This window comes from Vigna unguiculata, chromosome 11 (genome assembly GCF_004118075.2).
Source record: "Vigna unguiculata cultivar IT97K-499-35 chromosome 11, ASM411807v1, whole genome shotgun sequence".
Classification (NCBI taxonomy): Eukaryota; Viridiplantae; Streptophyta; class Magnoliopsida; order Fabales; family Fabaceae; genus Vigna; species Vigna unguiculata.
This window is the reverse complement of record NC_040289.1, coordinates 34,966,862-34,990,960: the sequence shown is the minus strand read 5'-3', so window position 1 is coordinate 34,990,960 and position 24,099 is coordinate 34,966,862. Positions and strand designations below refer to the sequence as shown.

At 31.5% G+C, this 24,099-nt stretch overlaps 1 protein-coding gene across 4 annotated transcripts; it reads left to right on the top strand.

Moving 5' to 3' along the window:
- The first annotated feature begins 7,929 nt into the window (after positions 1-7,929).
- LOC114169795 lies at positions 7,930-20,503 on the top strand. 4 transcript variants are annotated; one of them, XM_028055104.1, is made up of 13 exons: positions 7,930-8,215; positions 8,445-8,657; positions 8,740-9,359; positions 9,739-9,899; positions 10,604-10,664; positions 11,874-11,939; positions 12,045-12,130; positions 12,296-12,359; positions 13,781-13,993; positions 17,949-18,014; positions 19,599-19,678; positions 19,771-19,898; positions 20,165-20,503. In XM_028055104.1, exons 2-12 carry the CDS (start codon positions 8,513-8,515, stop codon positions 19,883-19,885), a joined length of 1,677 nt encoding a protein of 558 aa, XP_027910905.1. In that variant the 5' UTR covers positions 7,930-8,215; positions 8,445-8,512; the 3' UTR covers positions 19,886-19,898; positions 20,165-20,503. The 4 variants fall into 4 exon arrangements, with proteins under 4 accessions (XP_027910905.1, XP_027910902.1, XP_027910904.1 ...); XM_028055101.1 differs by having other exon boundaries at positions 20,158-20,503; XM_028055103.1 differs by lacking the exon at positions 7,930-8,215 and adding an exon at positions 8,223-8,319 and having other exon boundaries at positions 20,158-20,503.
- Positions 20,504-24,099: the final 3,596 nt, after the last annotated feature.

Sequence of the window (24,099 nt, the reverse complement as noted above, 5' to 3'; positions counted from 1 at the left end):
ATTTTCGAATATTAACTAACTTTTACTGGAAGTTAAGAGATAAAAAATATATTTAACCAAATTTATCATTTCTATTTAATATCAGACTTATATTTGAATTTCTAATACAGTTTAACAAAATGGAGTTTACTCTCTCTTATATATTTTGTAAATTTTTTTTTTTTTAAGAAAATGTCTCAATGATTTGTTGTTGAAGTATTTTAGTCAACCGAGAGTTGTCGGTGAGGGAAAGAGATAGAGAGTTATGCAGATCCAATCTAGACTCCACTGAAGAGAAGGCTTGTTTGGTTGATCACTAAAAAAGGCTTGAGAAAGAATATACCGTGTTTGGTCAAAATGAAAAAAAAGTTGTGTTGGGGAACACACATGAGTGGCTTTTTAGCATAATCGCCACTCATGCTCCTATGGACCTTATCATATTCCTCCACCAATATTCAACACTCACACTCATCACAAATCACTTCAACTTCATCATCACAAATGTGTAAAATTCTTTTATATTAGTAAAAAAAAAAATCTTATTTTATTTTTTCTCCTCAAAGTTATCTTCTGCCACCCCAAATCTTAATGAATCAATTTGTATGGTAGCTTCCTTTGTGAACCATCACCACAATGTGAGAATTGTACACTAATTATTATAAGTAAGAAGTTTAACGAGGGTGCTCAAATTCCTCGTCAAAAGTGACTCATGAGAAAAGTGTAACCATATATTATATATAATATGAACCAACCATAGAGATACCAAATCATAATTAAAAATTAACCAATCAAAATATACCATAAGGTGATATTTGTTTCTAGTTTTTGCACGCTAAAGCAAATTCTTTGTTGGTTTGGTTTGACATCATATATTTAAAGGGGGAAACGATAAATATTCAACTAATCACCCACTAGAAAGTAGGTATACCCTATACGCTTATCGGAAGTGATGCCAACAAATCCTCTAAAACATTTTAAAAATATATTTCACTTTTAATACAATAAAAAAATCTTAATGTATAAACTTTAACAAGAATTAATATGTTTTTTATCTCCTAACTTTCAATAAAAATTAAAATTAGTCCAATTTAGTCTCTAAATTTTAGAAATGTGCGAATCTAGTCATTTTAACTTTTAATCAAATTTTGTTAAATTTATTTAACATTTTAAACACATTTCTCAACTAACATTGAAATGAAAACGTGTCAAATGATGTAAATAACTCAAATACTATCATGAATCACGTTCAAAATATCAAATAAATTAATAAAATTTAGTTAAAATGACTAAAGTCATGCATTTTTAAAATTGTGAGACTAAATTAAGTCAAAATTTCAAAGATGAATTGATTTCAATTTTTACTAAAAATTAAGAGATAAAAACATATTTAACTCTTTAAATAATATTAATTTTGTTCAAACTTTGTTAATATAAAATAATTATGTGTTTGATCTTTAATAATTGTTACGTGTATTTATTAAAGAAAAAAATAAAATTAATATAAACTAACTTTGTAGTTGTCTCAAATCTACTAAGGTGTATTTTAAATCATAATTGTGAGTTATCAGGAGCAATTATCTAAACTCTACTCATATGTATTCCAAATCCATTATTTTTATATGTAACTAAAATTCATAACCCTAATATTAAAACCTTTTATGAATGTTGGCATTCAATCATTTGAGGGCAACTAGGGATGGTTTTGATGGATTATTGATTTGGTATGGTTTTGTTCTTCTTTTAAACATGCTCAATGCATATTCTATTGACTCATTCCTATAAAGTCTTGGAAATAAATATAGTAAATAAGAAAGACATTTTAACCCTAGAAGGAATCTTGGAGGATTCTATGGAGATGGTAACCCATCCTCTATGGCAATTGATTAGTGGCAAGTATATATGGTCACAAAAAGGACATAACTTTTGCCTCTAATAAAGTTATTGGAACTAAGAGCCCTATCTTTTAAGGAGGGTCCCTTCTTCTAGGGGGAAGACACAAGTCCAAACAAACATGGGCTATGAGTCATGGCTTCCCCATTTTTCTATTCTGGTTTTTTTTCAAAGTGGAATAGTGGGTGCTTCATCTTCTTTTCTTACCCTTTTTCTTTCTTTCTTCTTTTTCCTCTTCAAGTTAGGTTTTTGAGGTGGGTTAGCTGTGTTTCTTACATTATGAGACACGTTTTCAACTTCTAATTCTTCCCCCATGCCTTTAGCTTAAGTGAATGACCAAAAAGAAACCTTAACTAATTTGAATAATTTAATGGTTAGTATTAGAAGTAGGCTTTAAGCCTAATTCAATCCTACAAAACTGGTTTGTAAAATGAAATTTACATTGTTTTATTTCTAGTCAATGTGGAACTTCCAATGATTAGATATAGATTAAATATGAGTAGATACACTACTTTAAGTACTTTCAAAACTTGTCACTTTTATAACTAATTTGCTCTTTCTAAAATTTGATCAACCTCTTTTAGAAAACAAGAGAAACATATATAATGTTAAGTGAACTACTAAATGTCGATATTTTAGATTAATTTAGATTATTAATTATATTTCTTTTTCTAACAAACTCTAATATATGAAATATTGTTGAAGATGATAGTCTCGTATTCTACTTCAACCAACATGATACTGGTCTCTAGTGTGAAAATTTTACATTAATAAAAAAATAGTGTTACTATAAAAAATGACATTTTTTTCTATTATAGATTCTTCAATTTATTAAATAAGATGTCAATCTCACTTATAATACTATGATTAATTTAATAAACATGTCATTACTTATAAGATGTTTCACCAGAGATGCATTTATTTTTATCTTGGTTACTATTTTGTTAACTATTATCATATTTAATTAAAATAGTTAGTTTATTGAAGAAGAGTGCGGACTGAACAAACCAAACAAGATGAAGTGATGATAGAATTTGGCTTCCAAAAGTTTTGGCCAGCTGTTACTAATTCTTATGTTTTTGGATACTTATTCTATATTTTCAAGCACTAACTTTATTCGTAAAAAAATATTATATATATTGAATATGAACAAATTCAATAAAAGTAAAATAAATTTTCTTTGAGTTATACAAGTTAATTTATACAAAATTCCATATATAACTTCTCTAGATTTTTTATAACTTGTGTCGGTGAAAAGTAATTGGGCCATAAAAGGAAAGAAATAGCCCATGTTGATACAATGCTGTTTTTTTTTTCTTTCTAATCTTGTTTTACTTTTCAGAAGTTTATTTCATATTGTATTCACCTAGTTGAATACAATCGACGGTTCAGGCGAAAATCAATCTATCATTAGTAAAAAGTTTTTTTTTTTTTTTTAAAATAACTTCAACCATGTATTTTCAAATTGCTTTGTCTTTAATGTTATGTTGACGATGAAAAGTGTAGTTAGAATTAAAGCCCAATTAGTAAATCAATTTTATTAATTTACTAGCGGCCTAATATTGGAGCTACGAGTTCGCATATAACTAATGTTCTATAATTTTGTTTTTCAAATAATAATTTTGTCATTAAATAATTAGATTCAAGAATTTATTTATTTTTTAGATAGATTGCATAAATTTGTACAAATGAGGACTTTCATATTTGTGGTTTCTCATGCATGGGTTTCACATGTGTTTTGAGAACTAAGTATCTATCAAATACAAATTTATTATGTGGCAAACAGAGTTACAAATTTTCCGCATCATCATTGGTAATTTTGATGTGTTAACTAATAACATACTCTTTGTAAAAAAAAAAAACTATAACTTGATTATCGCATGATTAAATACCATTCAATCGTGAGTTTGTAAATTTTTTTCGTGATGATACTTGACCACTCATTTATTATAATTATAAGAAATGTTACACTAAATTTATCATATAAATAGTCTATGTTGGGTATCTAATACTTTGGAAAAAATAGTAAATATATATTTTTTAAATTAATTTTTTCCCAAATTGTAGGAATCCAAGCCTACATAATTTGAAATACCATTTAAGTATTAGCGTGTAAATTTTTTTTATAAGGTATATAAGGTAGTTAACCACTTATTTATTATAATTATGAAAAAAAGTAACATTGACTTTGACACATAATTACTCTATGTTTGGTACCAAATACTTTGAAAAACATAATCAATATATATTTTTTAAATTAATTATGTTTTTCAATTGCAAGAGTCAAGTCTACGCATTTTGTAAATACTATTTAATCATGTGGTTGTAAAAATTCTTGAAATGTATAGTCAACCACTCATTTATTATTATTATTATGAGAAAAGTATCACTAAATTTGTCACATAATTACTCGACGTTTGTTACCTATATTTTGGAAAGAATAGTTAATATATATTTCTCAACTTAATTTGTTTTCAATTGCAAGAGTCCAAGCATACACATTTTTAAATATCATTCAAATGTAAATTTGTAAAAATTCTTCATAAGATATACAATATAGTTAACTACTCATTTATTATAATCATGAAAAAAAGTAACACTATGTTTATCACATAATTACTCTTACTCTATGTTTGGTACCTAATACTTTAGAAAAAATAATAAATGTATATTTTTAAAGTTACTTTTTTTTCCAATTACAATAGTCAAAGTCCACGCATTTAATAAATACCATCCAACTGTGAGCTTATAAAAATCTCATAACGATACAAGTTAATTAACTATTCATTTATTATAATTATAAAAAAATTAACCGTACACTTACCACATAATTACTTTATGTTTGTCTCCTAATAGGTAATCTGCACTTGAAAGCTCTTCTTCCCCCTCACTATTAACACCCTATTTGCATAAGAAGCGCATTAATATTGCACCAAAAGTCATAATTAAAAGGAATACTGTAACATCCTTTTTTTAACAAACTATATTATTTATTTTAAATAAAACACTTAGAAAATATTATATATTTTACTAATATTTTGTATTTTATTATGATGTAGTCTAAACAGTAAAAATATATTTTATCATGATATACTTTTTACTTATTAAAAATAATTATAAGAAGAAAAAAAAACTAATAATATATATATATATATATATATATATATATATATATATATATATATATATATATATATATATATGAAGAATTTTCTGAAAGAGATAAAAAATATATATAGAAAAGAAAAAAAAAGAAGAAGAAATGATAAGAAGATAGTAAGAAAGGATAAAAAGAAAAAAAGAAGAAGATAAGATGAAGAGATAAAGATTGTCTCTTCATTAATGTAGGTAATGATGGTAATGATGATTCGGAAAAGGATAAGCATGTGTAGCTTATATATATACATATGTATGGAGATGAAATGAAGTGAAGAGAAGAAGTTACGTAAAGAAAGTGAGAAAGGGAGAAAAAGTGAGAAAGAAAGAAAGGAGAGAGAGAAAGAGAAAGAAAGGAGAGAGAGAAAGAGAAAGAGAAAAATATGGAAAGAAAGTTTAGAGCAAAGATTCAAATAGATCCTAATTCTCTTCAAATATTATTAGTGTGCTCTTCAATCAATAAGAAAATTACATGTACATTTTATTTTATTTTATGTTCTTTGTGTATAGTTTATACAATGACATGATTTGATAGTCATCACATTTTATGACCATTGAAAATATCCAAGAGTATGTCAGTTGAGTGAGAGTTAAGTTTGGTTTCAATAAGTTGAGATTAAACCAGTGTCAAAGTGTTTGTATTTGGGAAGTCACAGTTTGGTACACTGCGGGATGAAAGGCAGGGACCATGGTGGGGTCTAAGGAAGTTTTACCAAGTAGGTGAATATCTGGATAGTTCAGAATAACGCACTGGGCTAGGATATTCATAGGCCAAACTTGGGACTATCCGATACCTGCTCGGCATCGCCAAGGTTAGGTAGTGAGTATATATCTCTTTTATGAGCCGATGAATGGCTAATATTCTCGAGAAAGAAATAATTATGATTGTACCATGTTTTATGAGAAATACTCAACTACCTAATCACTTCCCAAAGTAACTTTTGATGTTCAGATTGGATCATCAGAAGTGGAATATGGATCCATATGTCTGGTAAAACAAGATCAAGTTTTGTGGTTGTAGGTCCAAATCTAGGCCCCCGGTGTCTGTATTGTTTGTTGAGTTTATTAAGATTGATATTTAAGGCTTATAAAGACCTCACTCCTTTCATATTTTTCTTTCATATGTACCTGTTGCATGAACAGAAGATGAACCTGCTTAGTGAGAGTTATTCGGGATATTGTTGGTGGATCTCCTGAAGATTAACTCATGGATAATTTCTATTAATATCTTTAGGAGATATTAAAAATATAGATAAATCTTCTATTTTGATGTAAGACTCTTAATATTATACAAATATATATTTTTGTAATATTTCATGAACAATTACAAAGATGTAAACCATATATATGAATATGATGTTATGTTATTATTAATGTTCTCTCAAGAATAATCTTATAAAAAAAAATTAATTCCATATCTTTTTATCAGATAATAATTATTTAGTATAATAGTCGGGGTGTCACATTTAGTGGTATCAGAGCAGTTCCTTCTGTCAAGACCTTGGGTATGGTGTCTTCCATGTTTGTACCCAGGAGGGGTTACCTGCAGAAGGGACTCCAAATGAGGTGAGTCGAAGTTCTCAAAAGGTCAAATTAGGTGATTAATGGAGTAATGAATGCGTACCTTTAATTATTGGGGTCCATGTGTATTTATAGAGTATTAATTATGTCTGGTTATGCCATGGGTCGGGCCCTGACTTGGGCCTTAGTTTGGGCTGTAAGTGGGCCTGGGCCCTAACCCAGGCCCTTAGGTGGACCCATTGAATACTAAGGGGGCTTTGATTTTGCTAAGTATACTGGGGTTGTCGGCCTAAGCCGACTACTTTCCTTGGTGGTTTGTGTTGCTCATGTGCTGTCTTAGGCAGGTTGTTCCTCTAAATGTTTAGGTTACCGATTTAGGTCGGTTAGGCTTAGGTTAGCCCAGCCTAGGCTGATTACTTGAATGCTTTAGTATATAGGTATCATTTTATTACTATTTTGTTGAGTTGACTTGGTGTGGTACATCTAATAATTGCATATCATACCGGTTAACATCTTTTCATGAATTAATACTAAACAAATTGGAAAATTAAAAACAAAACACATAAATACAACACATTAATAAAAGTTGGCTCAAAATATTAAGAAATTTCAAGTTATTTTATGAATTTGTTAATCTTTTCATAACAATGGTATCACTCACGAAGTCTAAACCCATAAACCACTCACGAAGAACAAAAACTTACTAGTAATTGATGGAAGAATGAGGATTAAATCAATGCACGAGAGCAATGAAGAAGCGCAAAATGAAGATTGAGTAAAAACCAATATCTTTCTATTCCTGTGCGAGTGTGGAAAAGTTTTTGAAAATTAAGAAAAAATAAATCACGTGCTACAAAATAGTCATATCAGTATTTTCAAAAGTTAATTTTCTTATAAAATTATTAAAGCTTTTCCACTTCTTTTTTTATTTAGATTTGACTATTTTAAAAAAAATGTTTTTTATTTGTTAATCAATAAAGTAAATAATATTAGTTATTTTTGTAACTATGTCTTTTATACACCGAGCTATTGAAATTTAGAAGAAATAAAAGTCCTGTCATATTAAAAGGTTAAAGTTAAATTTAATTTAAATATGTGTAAAATAATTGATTACAAGCTTTAAAATTATCGTAAATAGTTAAATTAAAAGAAATATGGTTGTTGATATAAAAATTGCTACATGATAACAAACTGTTAAATTTAGTTAAATGACATTAAATTATGTAATATAAAAATAAAAAAATAATGAAGAAAAGTTACACTTTAATTATTTATAATTTATAGTAAAAATAAAACATCAATCTAAAATATTTTATCAACAGAGACAAAACAGTGTTCCCTTCTTCATATTTTCAAAACCCTCACTTACTTCTTCCTACCCTCTTTTATCACTTTTCATAATCTTCATTAAGCGTTTTTATCTAACTTCTCGTTTAGAAATCTCAATATCATTAATTTGGCCTTCCATTATTTTTACTAACTGTTAATTTTCTTTTCTTCATCTATGTCCATTATTTTTACTAACTTTTAATTTTCCTTTTCTTCATCTAGGTTTTCTTCTTGGCCATTTACGTTTTCGAAAGTTCCACCTTCAACTTGACATCATCTCCCGCACTACTGCTGTAACTTCTTCCATTTAAACTTGAGTTTTCAGTAATTTCTGCACAAGGTACCATGTTAATTTTCTCTTAATTTGAGTCTTGTTAATTTTCTCTTAATTTGAGTTTTCGGCATGCATAGTTTTCAGCAAAAAATAGTGTCACAATGTATTTGGTAATTGTGCTTTGTTATCTGGTAATTGATGATCTTTATGATTAAACCCTAAACCCTAAGTTTAGGCATTATTGAAGCTTGTAGGTGCTGAATGTTCTCCATGTGGTGTACTTGTGTGTTTCTAGGTTGAATACAAAGCCGTTCCTTAAGTATTGTGACCCAGTGAAAACAAAGCAAAGAAACTACGCGCAAAATGGCAGAAAAGAAAGCATGGAGAATCTTTCCGAGACCCCTCTTAGAAACCATCCTCAACAACCACGCGCAGCACCACCGTGTCCCCCAACCCCTCCTCCTTCACGGCCCCAGAGGCGTCGGCAAAACCACCCTCATTCTTCAACGTGCCTTTGCTCTCTCTCCCTCCCTCTCTCCAAATTCTCTGCCTCTAATACGCATTTCACGTTTGTCCCTTCTTGTTCTCAGGTTTACTACCCGACTGGAACAAAGGCCCCCATCTCACCGGATACGTTGACTTCGCGGAGCAAATGAAAGTTGACCCTGGCCCATCACACGGCCCGTGGGCTTCCTGGTCCACCTGCCCGCCGCCACGCCTCTCCGACTGCCGCAAAACCCTTGAGCATTGCCTGGAATCCATGGCCGAGAAGGGTGTCCGCGCCGGCACCATAAGCTCCCAACAAATATTTACTATCCTCAACAAATGGCACGGCCTCACCACCGCGCTCCGCCAGGTGCTGCAGAGCAAGTCCCGTGCTACGGACAGGGCTTCCCCTGCCGCGCTATGGGAGCGGGCCGTGTTGGCCATGTCTGGGCAATGCACGGCTGCGGAGGTTGGTCGGATTTTGGGATTTGGGGAGAAGAAGAATGGCTTGTCCGTTGAGGAGGCTTCTTACATGAAGGAATCGGTTGTGGCACTAAAGCTGGCGAAGAAGGTGATCGAGCTTCAGCAAGGGTGGAGGGCCAATGCCATTTCTCACATGAATCACACCGGTGTGTTCTCCAGGACTTTGACACATTCTTGTACTGATTGGCCATGCTTGTTGTTAGAGTTGTTGTCACAAGCTGCTGAAATTGATCATTTTCAGGTACATTATTGGTTTGTTTTGCAAAATACTCAATTTAATCAAGGTTTTAAATTGCACTCATGAATGCCATTCTCTTCATTTCATTTCGGGCAATCGTGTCTGGTGTATTCTCAGTTGCAGTTGGGGAGACCTCCAAAACCATGACGTTGCAGCTGCAGTTGTGGTTTTGGGCCATAATTATAAACCTTGAATTAAATTGTTGAACGTAATAAAGATGCATTTTGTGCTAATATACATCCAGAAATGATTGTTTTTTGTAAGATTGTATGCTCATTTATCTATGCTACGAAGTCATGTTGGATTGCTTTTTTCTTTCTTTTTGTGTAGTGTGTTAGTGACATGAGGTGTTCAAACTGATGATATATTCAAGTAATTGCAGCCAAAGCTGGTTATTAACAATATTGAAGTTCTAAAGCACGCCATGGTAAATAACAAGTTATCAGTCGGTGGACCCCTATATCATGATAGTCTAATATGGAGAATAATTGCTTTGGGTGCAAACGAACGTTGTCTGCCTGTTATCCTGGTGACATCTGATAGGTGATATTCTTATGCTAAACTTTGTTTCCTTTATTCTCATTTTTGTCGCAGTTTACACAAAGGTCTTACATACTGGTTGGACTTTGATTCTATTTTTTCCAGCTAATACTGCTTATATTCTTTTACCTTGGAATCTTGCGGTTGTCAAATTTTCTCATAATTACTTTTTTGAATTGAAGGCACTGGAACCTTTTTAATAGATGTATCAACTTTTGACTGCAGGGAAACTATCTGTGTATGTTGAACGATTCAGTGACAAAACATAGTAGTTGAATCCAGATACAAGTTCTGTATCGGAGAAGTTATATTTTGAATTGTACAGTGAATCATTAGATTCATGTACATTAAAAATGTAACACATACTTTACATACAAGAAATATAAACATGCAAATATACAATTAATAACAACCACATAGTCACAAAGAGTGGTTATATCTATATGTATTTATGCTGCACAATTTCAGCAACACAACCTCCAAAAAACACTGCTGTTCCTGCATAAAATTCCTATAACAATGACTAAATGCTTTTTCATGGTCTTGGGTCTAGGTTGACTTTCATGTTATACATATTCATGTATTCTGAATTCTTTCATTCTTATGAAAGACTTGGGCTAATTTAATATTTGGGCTGCCCTTTCTACATTTATTTTACCTTTGTATTCTTTGTAATACTAATTCCAATACCTTGTTATTTGCCCCAGTTACTACTCATATGAAGCTTTCTTGGAGTTTGGATATATGGAGATATTTATCTCACGTGAGGTACTTGAATAGCCAATGTTTTCCTCCTCCACTCTTTCTTTCTACCCAAACCAATACAAACAAATTATCATGAGAATTTGTGTATATATTTAGGTTAAGATACATGGACGAACTTGCTGATTCCTCCGAATTAAGCATGAAATATGGAATATAGGATTAGTCTACAATTGTATTGTATAGATGTCTACCTTCCTTTCTATGGAAAAATGTTACTGATGACAAGGTAAGATACACTATGCTACCTTTTGAGGTTAAGTTTCCTAGGAAGGAAAGTTGAGGGTAAAACACAATACGTGAATCAATGTGAATCAATGTTATCTGCAGTTGCAAAAATGGCTGCTATTGTGGTGGTGAGGCATGAAAACATATTTACGTGTTGCAATTTTGAATCGTGATTGGAGCATCCATTATTGCGGGTGTTGCAAGGCATTGTTATGGTTGTGCTCTCGGCGTGATTTAGGGTTTGTTGTCAACTCTGGCTTGAAATCTGGAAACTACCCATCACTTTTTAATTTTTTGTGATGGTATATTTGGGTTTCCACAATGTTTAAATGTTGTTTAGCTTCTAAAAAAGCTTATCCCTACCATGACATGGATAAAAGATCACAAGGATAGAAATGAAGTGTGAAGGCCTGTCTTTTTGCTGGCGTTTCTCAAATCATCTTCATAAGAATCACGACTTTTGTTAGAGTAGTTTAAGAAAAAACTATTTCGTACTAGATCTATTTGTAACCTATAATCTTTGGGTCAAACTCAATTGTATGGTTGTCAAACTCGTGAGTTAACTCATTAACTTGGATGAGTTTACGTTTTCTACACATAACTTCTGAGTTAACATATAAACAAACTTGCTTTTGCTGCAAACTCGATAGAATCATGAGTGAACTCGGTGAACTTGCCTAGACTCGTGAGTTTGCAACCGAGTTGGCGAGTTCAAAGGAGAAACTTTTTAAAGCCCAAAACAACAGCTGCCTCATTTGCAAGTGGCGGTGCAGAGTTTAGTTATTATGGTATCAAATGATTCATGTAATTGACTCCACCTATTGGGAAAATATTTTGTTGCTATAATTATTATATTGCTTCCTCCTACAATATGGTTATGATGAAGTCGATGTGGTTTTGTGATATGCTATCCTTATAGTTGTGTGTATAAGTTCTTTTTCATATGTTTTAGTACATATTTTTGATTGAACAACTTTTGCTTGGCAGACCTTTGGATGGACTCCACAAGAAGCCAAAATGCACGTTGTCACTGACTATTTTAGTCTTTCAGAAGTATGAAATATTTCAACCATTAGATAATTTTTTTATTATTGTTTAAATTCTTATTTTAGTTCCAAGTAAGCATTGCAACTTTTAATTAATATTTCTTAAATTTAGTGGAAAGTGATCGCTGAGGTACTTGGGCCAAATCCTCGACATCTATTTGAACTTTATGCACTTAAACAAAGCAATTATCATCTGAAGTAAGCATTTCTTTTGAGTTATATACATTTATAAAAAACTATAGGCAGTATTACTCTTTTGACCATTATCTGCAGGTGTTTTATATCATCATAAGTTATGTGTCATTGTTACACACATCAATGAAACTGAATGTCTTACTAGTTCATGCTTTTTCTTAATTGTAGACAAACAGAAGACAAGGCTAGTACCTTCGAGGACATTGTAGATGCATATATTGCCTATTTGCAAGTAAGTTCAAAATTGGGCATGAAATATATCATCTTTCAAAGTCTTTATATGATATATTTTTTGGATTATTCAAGGAAACCTCAGAAAAGGCATTGTATATAATTGCATTAATTTTGCCACAATTACGGTAACAATAGCATGGGAAATTTTCTCGTATGAAGAGATAAATTTTAGTTTCCATCATTTTGACAAAATTAAACAAGATAAGTGGATATATAAAAGACATTCTTTCCTTTCTGTCACTTTTTGATGTATGGAAACAGAGTAAAAAGTGAACTTTCATTTTATAGCATTTTCAAATTCAAAGGGCTTAAGTATATGAGATCATATAAAATACTTGAGATTAAAAGAGAGAAAATATATTTTGGAGGGCTTGAAAGAGCCCTCTTATGATCTTCTATTTATAATGAAAAATCTGATACAAGAGAGCATAGAAGATCAAAGGTCTGCACTAGACACCTAAGTACAAAACTAGGTACGATAGTAGGTACAACTGGTAGATGTTTCCGACACACTACTCCCTACTTAGACTTAATGGTTATACATAGATTTAATAATTATTCTAACACTCTCCATACAAATGGTATGTACCAAGCTTGGAACAACGAACTCAATTCGAGGTCTCCTTAAGGACTTGGTCAACATATCTATAAGTTAGTCATTTGATTCAACAAACTCAATACAAATTTCCTTGGACAACAATTTTTTCCGAACAAAATAACAGTCAATTTCTGTGTGTTTAGTCCTCATGAAATACTGGATTTAATGCAATATGGAGAGCAACAGATTTTCCAAGTATTGTTCTTCTCTATTGCCTCCATTTCCAAATCCATGGCTTGTTTCCATCTCAATTAGAAGAAAAATTTCTCTCTTTTTCAGTCTCATTACATACATATGATATATATATACCAACATTGATTGAATAATTTAGGAAACAAACACAACCTATTCTGGAAAACAAATCCTTGAGATTGTGGGATTGATTTGCTAGTAATAAAACCAAGACACAACCAATATACAAAATTAAAACCAATAAGAATAAAATCTGAAACTTCCTAAAATATCTTCACAGAATAAAATCTAAAAGTTCCTAAAATATCTCAATGGATCCTCCTCTGTGTGTAATCAATTCAGTTTTACTGTTTAATAAAATTTCACATTATCTTTTCAAACTTACTCTAATTTATTTACAAATAATAAAAAAATTGAATTAGGAAAAATATGATGAATTAAACTAAAAGAGGGAATATTTGTAAGTTTTTCCTGTTTTTCTGGAGGTTGAATTTGTGGACTACATTTTTTTTTTAAATATAAGGTGTCATTTTATTTTATTTTTGTTTCTAGTTGACTTCAATTAATTTTGTTGGTCTTCTGTCTTCTGTATTCATGATTAATGACATGTATTATTCAACTTCATTCAGATTACTGTTGTGAATCCTGCTATGGATATAGCTTTGGAGTTGTTGCATAAATTTGCAATTGATGTACACAATGGAAAAATTTCAGAGGACAGATTACGTTTTGGTGCAGCTTGGAGGCACCCCCCACAAATTGACGACCCTAAGTTGCACAAGGAATGGGCAAAGCTTCAATTAATGGATTTTGTCCAGTCTTTTGCTAATACAGGATTTGCGGTAAACTTTCTTATCTTTCATCAGATTATATTTTGGCTCTGATGCGACTATAATTTTTTTAAAAAATGAATGACACCGGATCAAAGTCATATAAAACATAAGAACATGCATATGAAACACAATGCATGGAATGACCCCATGTTTTTTATTTCTTTGTTTTTTGTTTATAATTTTCATGCGATTTGGCAAATGATAGATGTCCTTTGTTGTGTTAGCAAAGCTAAGATTCCAAAGTATATAGTACTGTCTAACTTAGAATTCAAAATTATGGGATAATGTCCCTATCTTTTGAGCTTTTGTTTGTTGAAGGTGATTTTTAGGCTATACTATCCTACTTGCTACATGTAATAAATGTGAAAAGTGTGTTCTTACATACCTACAAATTATTATAATTATTGTCATGTCTTGTAAGCAAGGACGTGATGAAGATGTATATTCTTAGAATATCTTTTGTCCAATTACTTTTTGTACCAATGTTGTTGATCAGCTTATGTTTAATTCCCTGTTGAATGATTCTTGTAGTAGAGTGGATAATTACGAGTTAAATGGAAATTATTTCTATATTTAATTACAATTGAAGAAACTAAACTAAGCTAAAAGAGAAAGGTTCATGGAAACTGAAAATGAATTTTTTATTTATTGAATTATGAACTTCCTGTATAGGTCTTTATACAGACTCTGTAGATAGCACAACAAATTATGCTGTCTAGATTATAACTCAGCGTAACCAACTTACAAGATAACTTGTACGGAAGTGTCATCATATAGGGGTTATGGCAGCACCATAACAGTATAGTATGGCCGTTTATCCGGTCATTGCCATCTGCTATTTTGAAGGATATGGTGTCTTTTTTGCCATTTCTGTTGTGGCACTTGCCATGCACATGGGGTCTTCCATGAACAAGAACCTTCTTCTCTGTGGTGCGAGATATGAAAGCATTTCAAAACGAGTCTTTTTTGATGTTGAGCCTTCTTTTTGGTTGTCTCGGATAATAATACTTGAACTGTGCAACAAAATAAAAAAAAATCATTTTATAGATAACGATGACACCAATTACATTCTAATCACCTTTATTTATTACAATCAAACACTTTCAAATAAGGGAACAGAAATATGCTGAAACGAATAGGAAGATTCTAAAGATATTTTCTTCTAAGAAGTATGGAGATATTGTAAATATTTTTCCTAATAATCTGCTATTTACAACATTCTTCCTCGAGTTGGTAAACCAATATTTATGATTCCCAACTTGTCTACAAGATCATACAAAATCATATAATTTGTTTTGAAGCCCCATAGTGAAAATGTTTGCTACTTGAAGTCTTACATGATTGTAATTATATAAGTGGTAGCAAACCTAACATTTCAAGTTGGTTTTCTAACATTGTATTAAACTTAAATTCCACTTTCTTAAGATGGTATCGGAGCCATTTAAAGCTTATTGTAGTCATGTTATATAGGCCTATTGGGTCATCTGCTATCGAGTCCCGTCCTAGTCTTGCGCTTGAGATGTTCAATCTTTGGCCTGAGGTAGTGTGTTAAAGATAAAAGTATGACCAAATTATAATATATAAGTGAGTACAAACCTCACTGTATAATTCGATTTTGAGGTTGAATTTAAATTTCACTTTTTTAAGAGTAACCATAAGACCTTTATCAAGATTATCTTCAGTGAAGTACTTCAATTTTAATGTTTTGTCTTATCATGTTGTAGTAGATTATGGATTATTTTCATGGCTGACTTGTTATCACAATATAATGGCATATGAATGTTCGTTTTTATTTTAAGGCCATCTAGTATATGTTTCACCCAGAGTTTTCCGCACACCTTGAGCAAGGACTCATAATTTAGATTCTGTATTAGAACGAGATACTCTGTCCTTTGGTTTGCTTTCTTCCAAGAAATATCCAGAGGTAGATTTTTCTGTCAATGACAAAAATCGCATTGTCTGCATTAGTATCTATTTTCTGGATAGAAGTGTCTTTTTTCATAAGCAATAGCCCCTTTCCTAGGTTTTGACTTCATGAAATTGGGAAGTTAGGATACAAACCAGTAGATATTTGTTTTTAATTATGTATATTGGTTGTATCTTGATTTTATTAATAGCATATGAATCCCAATTTCTTAGGGATTTGTTTCCTAGATTAGGCAGTACTTATTCCAAATTTATCCAATTAATGGATGTATATATATATGAGATGCATGTAATGAGACTGAATAAGAGAGAAATTATTTTCTTCTAAACTTGAGAAAGATAACTTTAGAAGATCTGAAGATTGATTGGAAGAATTTGAAAAGAAAAAAAATTGATTGGAGGAAGCCTATGGGAATGTATTGTGATAACAAGTGAACAATAAATACTGTGAAAAATTTTGTACAATATGATAGAACTAAGCATGTTGAAGAAGAGAGACACGTGATAAAGGTGAAATCGAATAATGGGACAATATGTACACCATTTGTATCCTCTGGAAATCAACATGCAAATGTATTGACAAAAGGGATAAGCGGTGCACATTTCAGTTTACTGTTGGTAAGTTGGAATGGACACTCACCAACTTGAGGGGGTGTCAAAATCCCTTATTTTTGCTGCAGTTAGTGTTTTCTTGTACAATTTTAATTTCATAATTAGGATATTTAATTACATTTCATAATTAGAAGGATTAATAGGCTGACAGTGTATTTTATATTTAATGTACAAGATCATTGATCCTCAATTATAGGGGTAAATTGTATCCATCATAAATTAAGATTTTCATTTATTATGCCTATGTAATCTATTTAAGAGCAATTGCTCCTCTATGAATATCAGATTTTTTTTTTGAAATATATATACATATATACAAGATGGGATTGGTAATTTAGATAATATAATATCAGCATTTAATCTAATCAGATCTCGATGATTCAGGAATATTAGCATATCCCTTCGATTCAAGGATATAGTGTGCTTAATATGGAAGTAATAAAATATGATTGCTGACATAGGTTGATAACAAATGGTAGTAGAAGGATTATAATATCCTCGTATAGTTTTTTGGATGGCTAGGGTAGAACTTCTAGCTTAAAATTCAAGCCTCCTCCAAATCATGTATAAGAATAAATTATCTTTGTAATGTTATGGAAGCATTGGTTCGAGAAGTTTGTCAGCAATAAAACTCTTCGTTTATAAGTGAGTTTGAGTTTATAAACTGGTATGGAGTGAAGTGTGATTCTTCTGTAGTATCCATAATATATATTTTATTATTAAACATAAGGCGATTGTTATTTGCATGTGGATGTAAGCTCAAACCTGAACCACAAAATTTGTTGTTATAGTTTTGCGTTATTTGCACAACCTATTATAAGAAGTTTTTTATTCTTTTTTCCCTTGACTTGTTTTCCCTTTTTGTTCTTTGTTTACTCTTGTTGATAATAAAGAAAAGCAATCAGAACCATGGATTTGATGTATGAGAATTAATAGTTAGTTATACAATTTGATTTTGTCCATTTAATATTAGGATTTGTTGTAATTAGGACTTTTTTCTTTCTGTTTTTTAGAATAAGCTTTACAGGAAAGAATCTTTTCTAATATTCAGGCAGATTCTTATCATTCCACTATCGGCTATATTTGCTATCTCAGCTCTGGTCAATTGCTCCATGTCATTCATTATCTAGGGTTGATATGAATTATAAGAGAAATATTAATTAAAGATTAAATATAGCAATAACATTGTTTTTGGGTTGTCTTTCATAATTAATAACCCAAAGTTTGATGCTATATATTAGGCATTTGGATTAGGTTTTGTTGTAAATATCATGGTTTATCACCGGGTCAATGAAGGACTCACTTTTGATAACATTGGGATTATGCTTAGATATTTACAAGAAAGTATTGCTGTTTGGTTTATTTATCAACTATGCAAGATGTGGTTGGAATCTGTTGAGTAATGTTAATCCTTGTCTTCGAGCAGGTCAATTACCGAAGTGATTATAGTGAAGAAATCTTTGATGATCCATCTGTTGTTGCTTTGTCACAGGTATGTTAATTTAATAAAAGCCATTGGCCTTTTAGGATCTTCCTTGTCAATTTTTATATTACTTGCTCATTCAATTTGAAGTTTTGAGATGTAGATGATCATTAGTAGTTATTTTTGAAAGGGCTTGCTTTGATAATTTTATTTCTTGTTTCTGTGAAAGGTTGTTTACTATGGTAAAAATTTAAGTTGAAAATTCAAAAACCATCAAATAAAATTGAGCATTTTACTACTGAATATCTACAATGACAACCTGACCTAAATTCCTTAAAATATATTGTCAAACTATAAGAAAAAGATAAACATTGAGTTGAAGTTGTGTTTCTGTGACAATAGATGGGTGTTTTATTTATAATTGGGAAAAGAGATCAATACAATAAATAAAAGATATTTGATATCATCTACTAATAAGGATATATGATCATAGAATAATATAGAATGATGGTTGATATTTCTGGTTATAATGATATGATTCTGATATTTTGTAATTATAACACTTCCTCTCATTGGAGCATATAAGGTCCACCTCTGGATATTGTTTGTGCCTCCATTGGTGATAATTTTATCTCTTGGATTATTTTCAATTTAATTTAATCTATTCCCAGATATACTTTAAATTAATCTGTAATTTAAATTCTCAAATACAAAACTAAAAAGCATATTACATAGTTATTAAATAATTTCTAATTCCTAATTTAAAAGTAAAATTAAAAACATAATTCCTAATTATAAAAATTAATTTATAAATAATATAATATATTAGCTCTGGTTCCTTTTATCCTAAAACTAGCATACCACCCACCAGACTTTCCTCCCACATGATCCAAGCTTTTGGAATGGAGAAGAGGACTGCTAGTCGCAACACTTAGCTGTAGAAGAACGGTGGTGCGGTGAGTGAAAGACGACGCAGTGAGCGAACAGTGGTGCGGTGAGCGGAGACCGAACGAGGGTGTGGTGAGCAAGTAGTGGTGTGATGACAGGCGAACGAACGATGGCACAATAAGGAAACCATAGCGTGTGGTTAAGCAGTGAGCATTCTTCACTTTTGCACACAAAATGACTATGGTGACTACAGTTTGGGGGTTTGAAAATTTTTTCTTTTGGAACTCACCAACTTCATGGCAGACTCGTGAGTACACTGAGTTCATCACCGATCAAAAGCGAGTTAGTTCTGAATTAACTCGAAAGCTCTTTGTAAAAACACAAACCCAGACGAGTTAACTCCGAGTTTGACAACCATGGATCCACTAGGCCGACACAATTTTCAGGAGGCTTTAGATACCATGCTAAACTATAAGAGAAGTAAAACATTGAACTGAAATCACACCTTTGTGATAGTGAGTGATTTATTTATATTAAGAGAATGAGATCAATACAATTAATGCATGATATTTGATATCCTCTAATAATTAAGATATGAGCCTAGAATAATTCAAATATGTTCTTGATATTTTTTATCATAAAGACATGGTTTTAGTATTTATAATTATGACATATATTTGTAAATTTAATATCTTCATCTTCAAAGAAACGTCGTATAAGTAAATTCCACTGTCTTATCCCCCTTCCCTTTGTGTATTTTGGAAGGTGGGACTGCTTTATGCTCAACGGGATCCGCCATTCATTCGTCCCATATCTAAGGGAATTCAGAGGTGTCTAGTGAGATGGTAAGTGTTTTTTTTTTTCTTTTTAAGTTTCAATGTGCTGATAATAGACTGGAATGGATTGAAATACTTATTTAAATGATGTTTGATTGCAGGCTTGTACAGCAGCGGATGCAGCTGAATTCCCACGATTTGATTCATTTCGTGTGGCATAGACTAATACGTGGACGACATTATCGTCATTTGATGGTACAAATTGGCTATAAATAAAGGATGGAATCAGGTAAAATTCTTGATGTATCTCTTTCCAGTTTAATTATTGTAGAAATCAATGATAGATAGTCATATGATGGAATCATTTGTGAGAAGTGCCAAAAGCAACGGATTATACATAGAATGTACATTGCATTCCATATAGATGGGTATAGGCCAATACAGTAAAATTATATATAACAATTATTGTTCACCATGTTGATCCTTCAAAAAATATAAGATCTGTATTTTCATGTCTCATGAGTTTAACTAATTCATATGGGTTGAAGGGCAAAGTGGCCAGGAAGTTGATGCCGTCTAGGTGCAATAATTTGATATCTTAAGCTGTAGAAGTTGAATCAACGCTGGCACAAAGTCAGTGTCCAAATTTGAAGAACAAAACGGTTTAAAACTTCCATGAAAACACCAAGATTTGTTTAACTGAAGTCTCTAATAAAATGAAGGCATCGACGATGACAAAGTTTTATCTTTTCAGGATTTTTTTTGCCTTATCCCACCATTAGGGTAAGAATACTATTTTTCTTCATCATTAGGATGAATGGTTTATCTTTTTATTGGATTTGGCAGTCATTAAGATTTTGTTTAGGCTTTAATTATGAATTGTTCTTTATTACTTGTTCTTCTATAAATACGAAGTCATGCTTTTGTAAGCACACCTTTGAATTGAATAAAAAGTTTATCTTCATTTTTTTCTCCAATTTAATTCTCTGGTGCACGCCTTCTTTGTGGATTTGTTGGAACCTTGATTGAGGTCCATACCTGATTTAAGGATTTGTTGGGATCTTAATATTTGATTTTAACTTTTCTTTTTCATCTTTTGATTTTTTTTCTAATATCATTCGTTCTTCTCTTTATAAATATTTTGATGTGAATTTTTATATGATAATATAATCCTAGTTAATCAGATTCTAGATGTTTAAATCATGATTAGAAATTAATCTTTAAAAATTGATTATAAATATAATTAAAAAAATTAACTAGTGGATAATTGTGTGACATCCCATTAAAATAGAATAAATCTACTCAATAAAGCATCACAAAATTATAATATTAAAGGAGCAATCAGATGAACAGAAAACATAAGAAAATTAACTGATACAGTCATCCGTAAGAGTACTGGAAAAGGAAGCTTAGGCATACTACCATGCCATGAACAAAATAGAATCTAAGCTGCACCACTGCTACCACCAGACCCACCTTGAACGTTTCTCTCATCTGCTCCCACTAAGAGGTGATCATCGCAAAAGAAAATGAAAGACAAGCACAAACACGAAAATGAAAGGGTAAGCTAGTGTAAAATCATTTGAACATATTATAGCAATCAGGTACTTAAAACAATTCCAAGTATACAACACATTAGGCATATTGAATCATGTTATGGCAAGCAAGCAGGATACTATGACTCAATTATTCAGATAAATATAATAAGATCAAATTTGATCCTTTAAGCATCTAAGGCCATTATCCTGCCAAAGACTAGGGTCTCCCGTTACTCTCATCACTTGGGTAAGTTTGTTCTACATGAGACTCATTGATCCTTTAGAGTTTCGGGATGCGATCCTTACTTGAATCCTTGTCTTAATTATATACACTACACACCACCATGAAATTTTCTCACGAGACTCATGGAATTATGCCTATCTCATACCAATTTCATGTCTCTCATACCATAACCACCACCTTTATCTCATACATCCAATTCTCATGCCACAGTACCACCATCCAACAGTTCCAAGCCATACATTAATCCAAACATGCTACTTTCATTTCATACAAATCCAATAACACATGCATATTCACAATAATATTCAGCCACAACAGAAACAAGGAATAAAAAAATGAAATTTTGCACTGTTCTCGCTTAGGCTAAAAGCCTTCGCCCAGGCGACATAAATGGTCTCGCCTAAGCTAGGCATTCTCGCTTGAGCGAGACTTGAAACAATAGTATAATGAGCACTCTGTGAGTCCTCGCCTAAGCGGGCCCATCTCGCCTGGGCGAGACCGCTCTTTGCCTAAAACACAGATCCCTCGCCTGGACGAGAACGCGAGCAAAGAACACCAAGTTTCCTCGAGATCTCGCTTGGGCGAGTCACTCTCGCCTAAGCGAGACAATGCGTTGCTCAAAACAAGAGCCCTCCGCTTGGGCGAGGTGCTCGAGCAGAACCTGGGCGAGTCTCAGCTACTCTCGCCTAAGCGAGACGAGCTCGCTTGGGCGAGAATGACAGTACTCGCCACTGTTATGCGCATGCAACAGACAGAAACACATACCCAAAAATAACATACCAGAACATAAACAAGCCAATTTCATACGACCCAAACATCTTTCAAGCATCCAAGGTATTCAATCAGACCAAAAACATGGAGAAATGTCTTAAAACAGTTAAAACCTAGCTTCCTTTACCTTTTTAGATGCAAGAAAAGGAGCAGCAACTCAAAGAACGCAACCCTAGCACAACAACTCCACGGACTAAGATGTTGACCTGAAACAGAAACCCTAGGACCCAAAACGAGAGTAAGAGGATGAACCCAAACGCAACAATAGCACCCAACAGGAGAAAGGGGAAAGAAGGCTATAACAAATTCGAGGAGTAACTTACTTGGTAGTAGAACAAGCTGAGTTAGCTCGAGGGTGGAAGGTTCTCTATGTCCTAGTAGAGCTTCTGCTTTCGTAGAGAGAGATAGGAGAGAAACTATTTTTCTGAAAAAGAGTAAAGTAAGATTGTGAGGGGGCTGGGCAGAGTATTGGGGTCTCCCTAGTGGGCTGACCGTGTATCTACGAAAAGGCCAGACCCATACACTTAAGAACCGAAAAGGGACTTACAAATTGAATATTCTATCTACTTCGAATACTCCTTAATTATTGGTATCTATTTCTTATTTTAATTATAATATATAAATAATATATAAGTAGGTGTAAACTTTGTTTTACCAAATTAAATTATAGTATGTAAATAGGTATGTATTTTATTTTACTTAAATAATAGCAAATTATGTATAACCTAAGAAACTTCAATAAATTTTAAATAGTTCTGATGTTTTAAAAGTGCAGAATTTTGAAATTGACATCTATCTATATTGTATAATTTAGTCCTATATTTAGTCATGTGAGATGCGTGAAGGGACATAAGCTTTTTTTATTTTTTTATATATTAAAATATTAACTTCCTTTCTTTATGTACTTATACGAGTGTAGATTAAATGTATATGTAAATGTAAATGAATAATTTTTATATCTATCTTGCTTAAGAAGACTTTAGTGTAAAAAGTAAAGTACCTCTTTAATTATTTATAAAATAAGTTGTTTAAAATTGATAAAATACTTGTGATACAACTGTAATATTTTATTTTATCCTTTTTATGTTTTTGGGAAGAAAAAGCTATAAAGGAAGCACAAATATATTGTTTATCCTTCTAATTAACTTTATATAAAATTAAACATGAAAATACTTAATTATTTTTAATATTACATAATAATAATAAAAATAAATAAATAAAGTGGATAATAGTTTAAGAAATAATAATGTTTATATTCTTGAAACACGACTTGGATGTAACACACTAAAGTGCTATGAAAATAACTCATTTTACAAAACTCTTACATAAATATACCCATGAAACACGTTAAAGTATTGTTGGTAAGTTGTAAAACCTGAGTAACAACATCCATAAATTTCCCTTTCACTCCATGACAGTTGAAAATATCAAAACAAGTTGGATTTAAATTCCCACCGATTGAAAATGATGGTTTTGAAAACGATTTGAGTTGCAAAATTTAGAAATATATTTCAAAATCACAAGTCCAGAATCAATAGAGTTAATTTTTAAGGTTTTGGATAAGAATTTTTGAAACCTTTTTATGAATTATATAATTTGAAAACATTGTATTTTGTTATATTATTGTAATTCAAATTAAGTATTTTGTAATTTATTTTCGAATTGATAAATCTACTGTGTATTTTCTTAATAAGTAATATGAAATGTATTTAATAAATGTTTAGATCTTTTAATTCAGAAGACATATCTATATTACTCAATCTAAAATATATCCAAATTGAACAATTTAAAATGTTGTCAAACTGAACAATGTATGGTTCATTTATTTTGTTGATATTCATGTTCATAACTTCTTATGTGCAAATTATTATGGCTTGGACATGATTCTCAACTTATGAATAATAAAAACCTACTATTTTAGCATGTATGAGAGAGTC

Excerpts from the sequence above, each read along its gene's own strand:
- LOC114169795 (XM_028055104.1), top strand. The coding sequence starts at position 8,513 with ATGGCAGAAAAGAAAGCATGGAGAATCTTTCCGAGACCCCTCTTAGAA. Across the intron at positions 8,658-8,739 it reads AACCACCCTCATTCTTCAAC|GTTTACTACCCGACTGGAAC; the intron begins GTGCCTTTGCTC and ends TCTTGTTCTCAG. Across the intron at positions 12,360-13,780 it reads CATATATTGCCTATTTGCAA|ATTACTGTTGTGAATCCTGC; the intron begins GTAAGTTCAAAA and ends AACTTCATTCAG.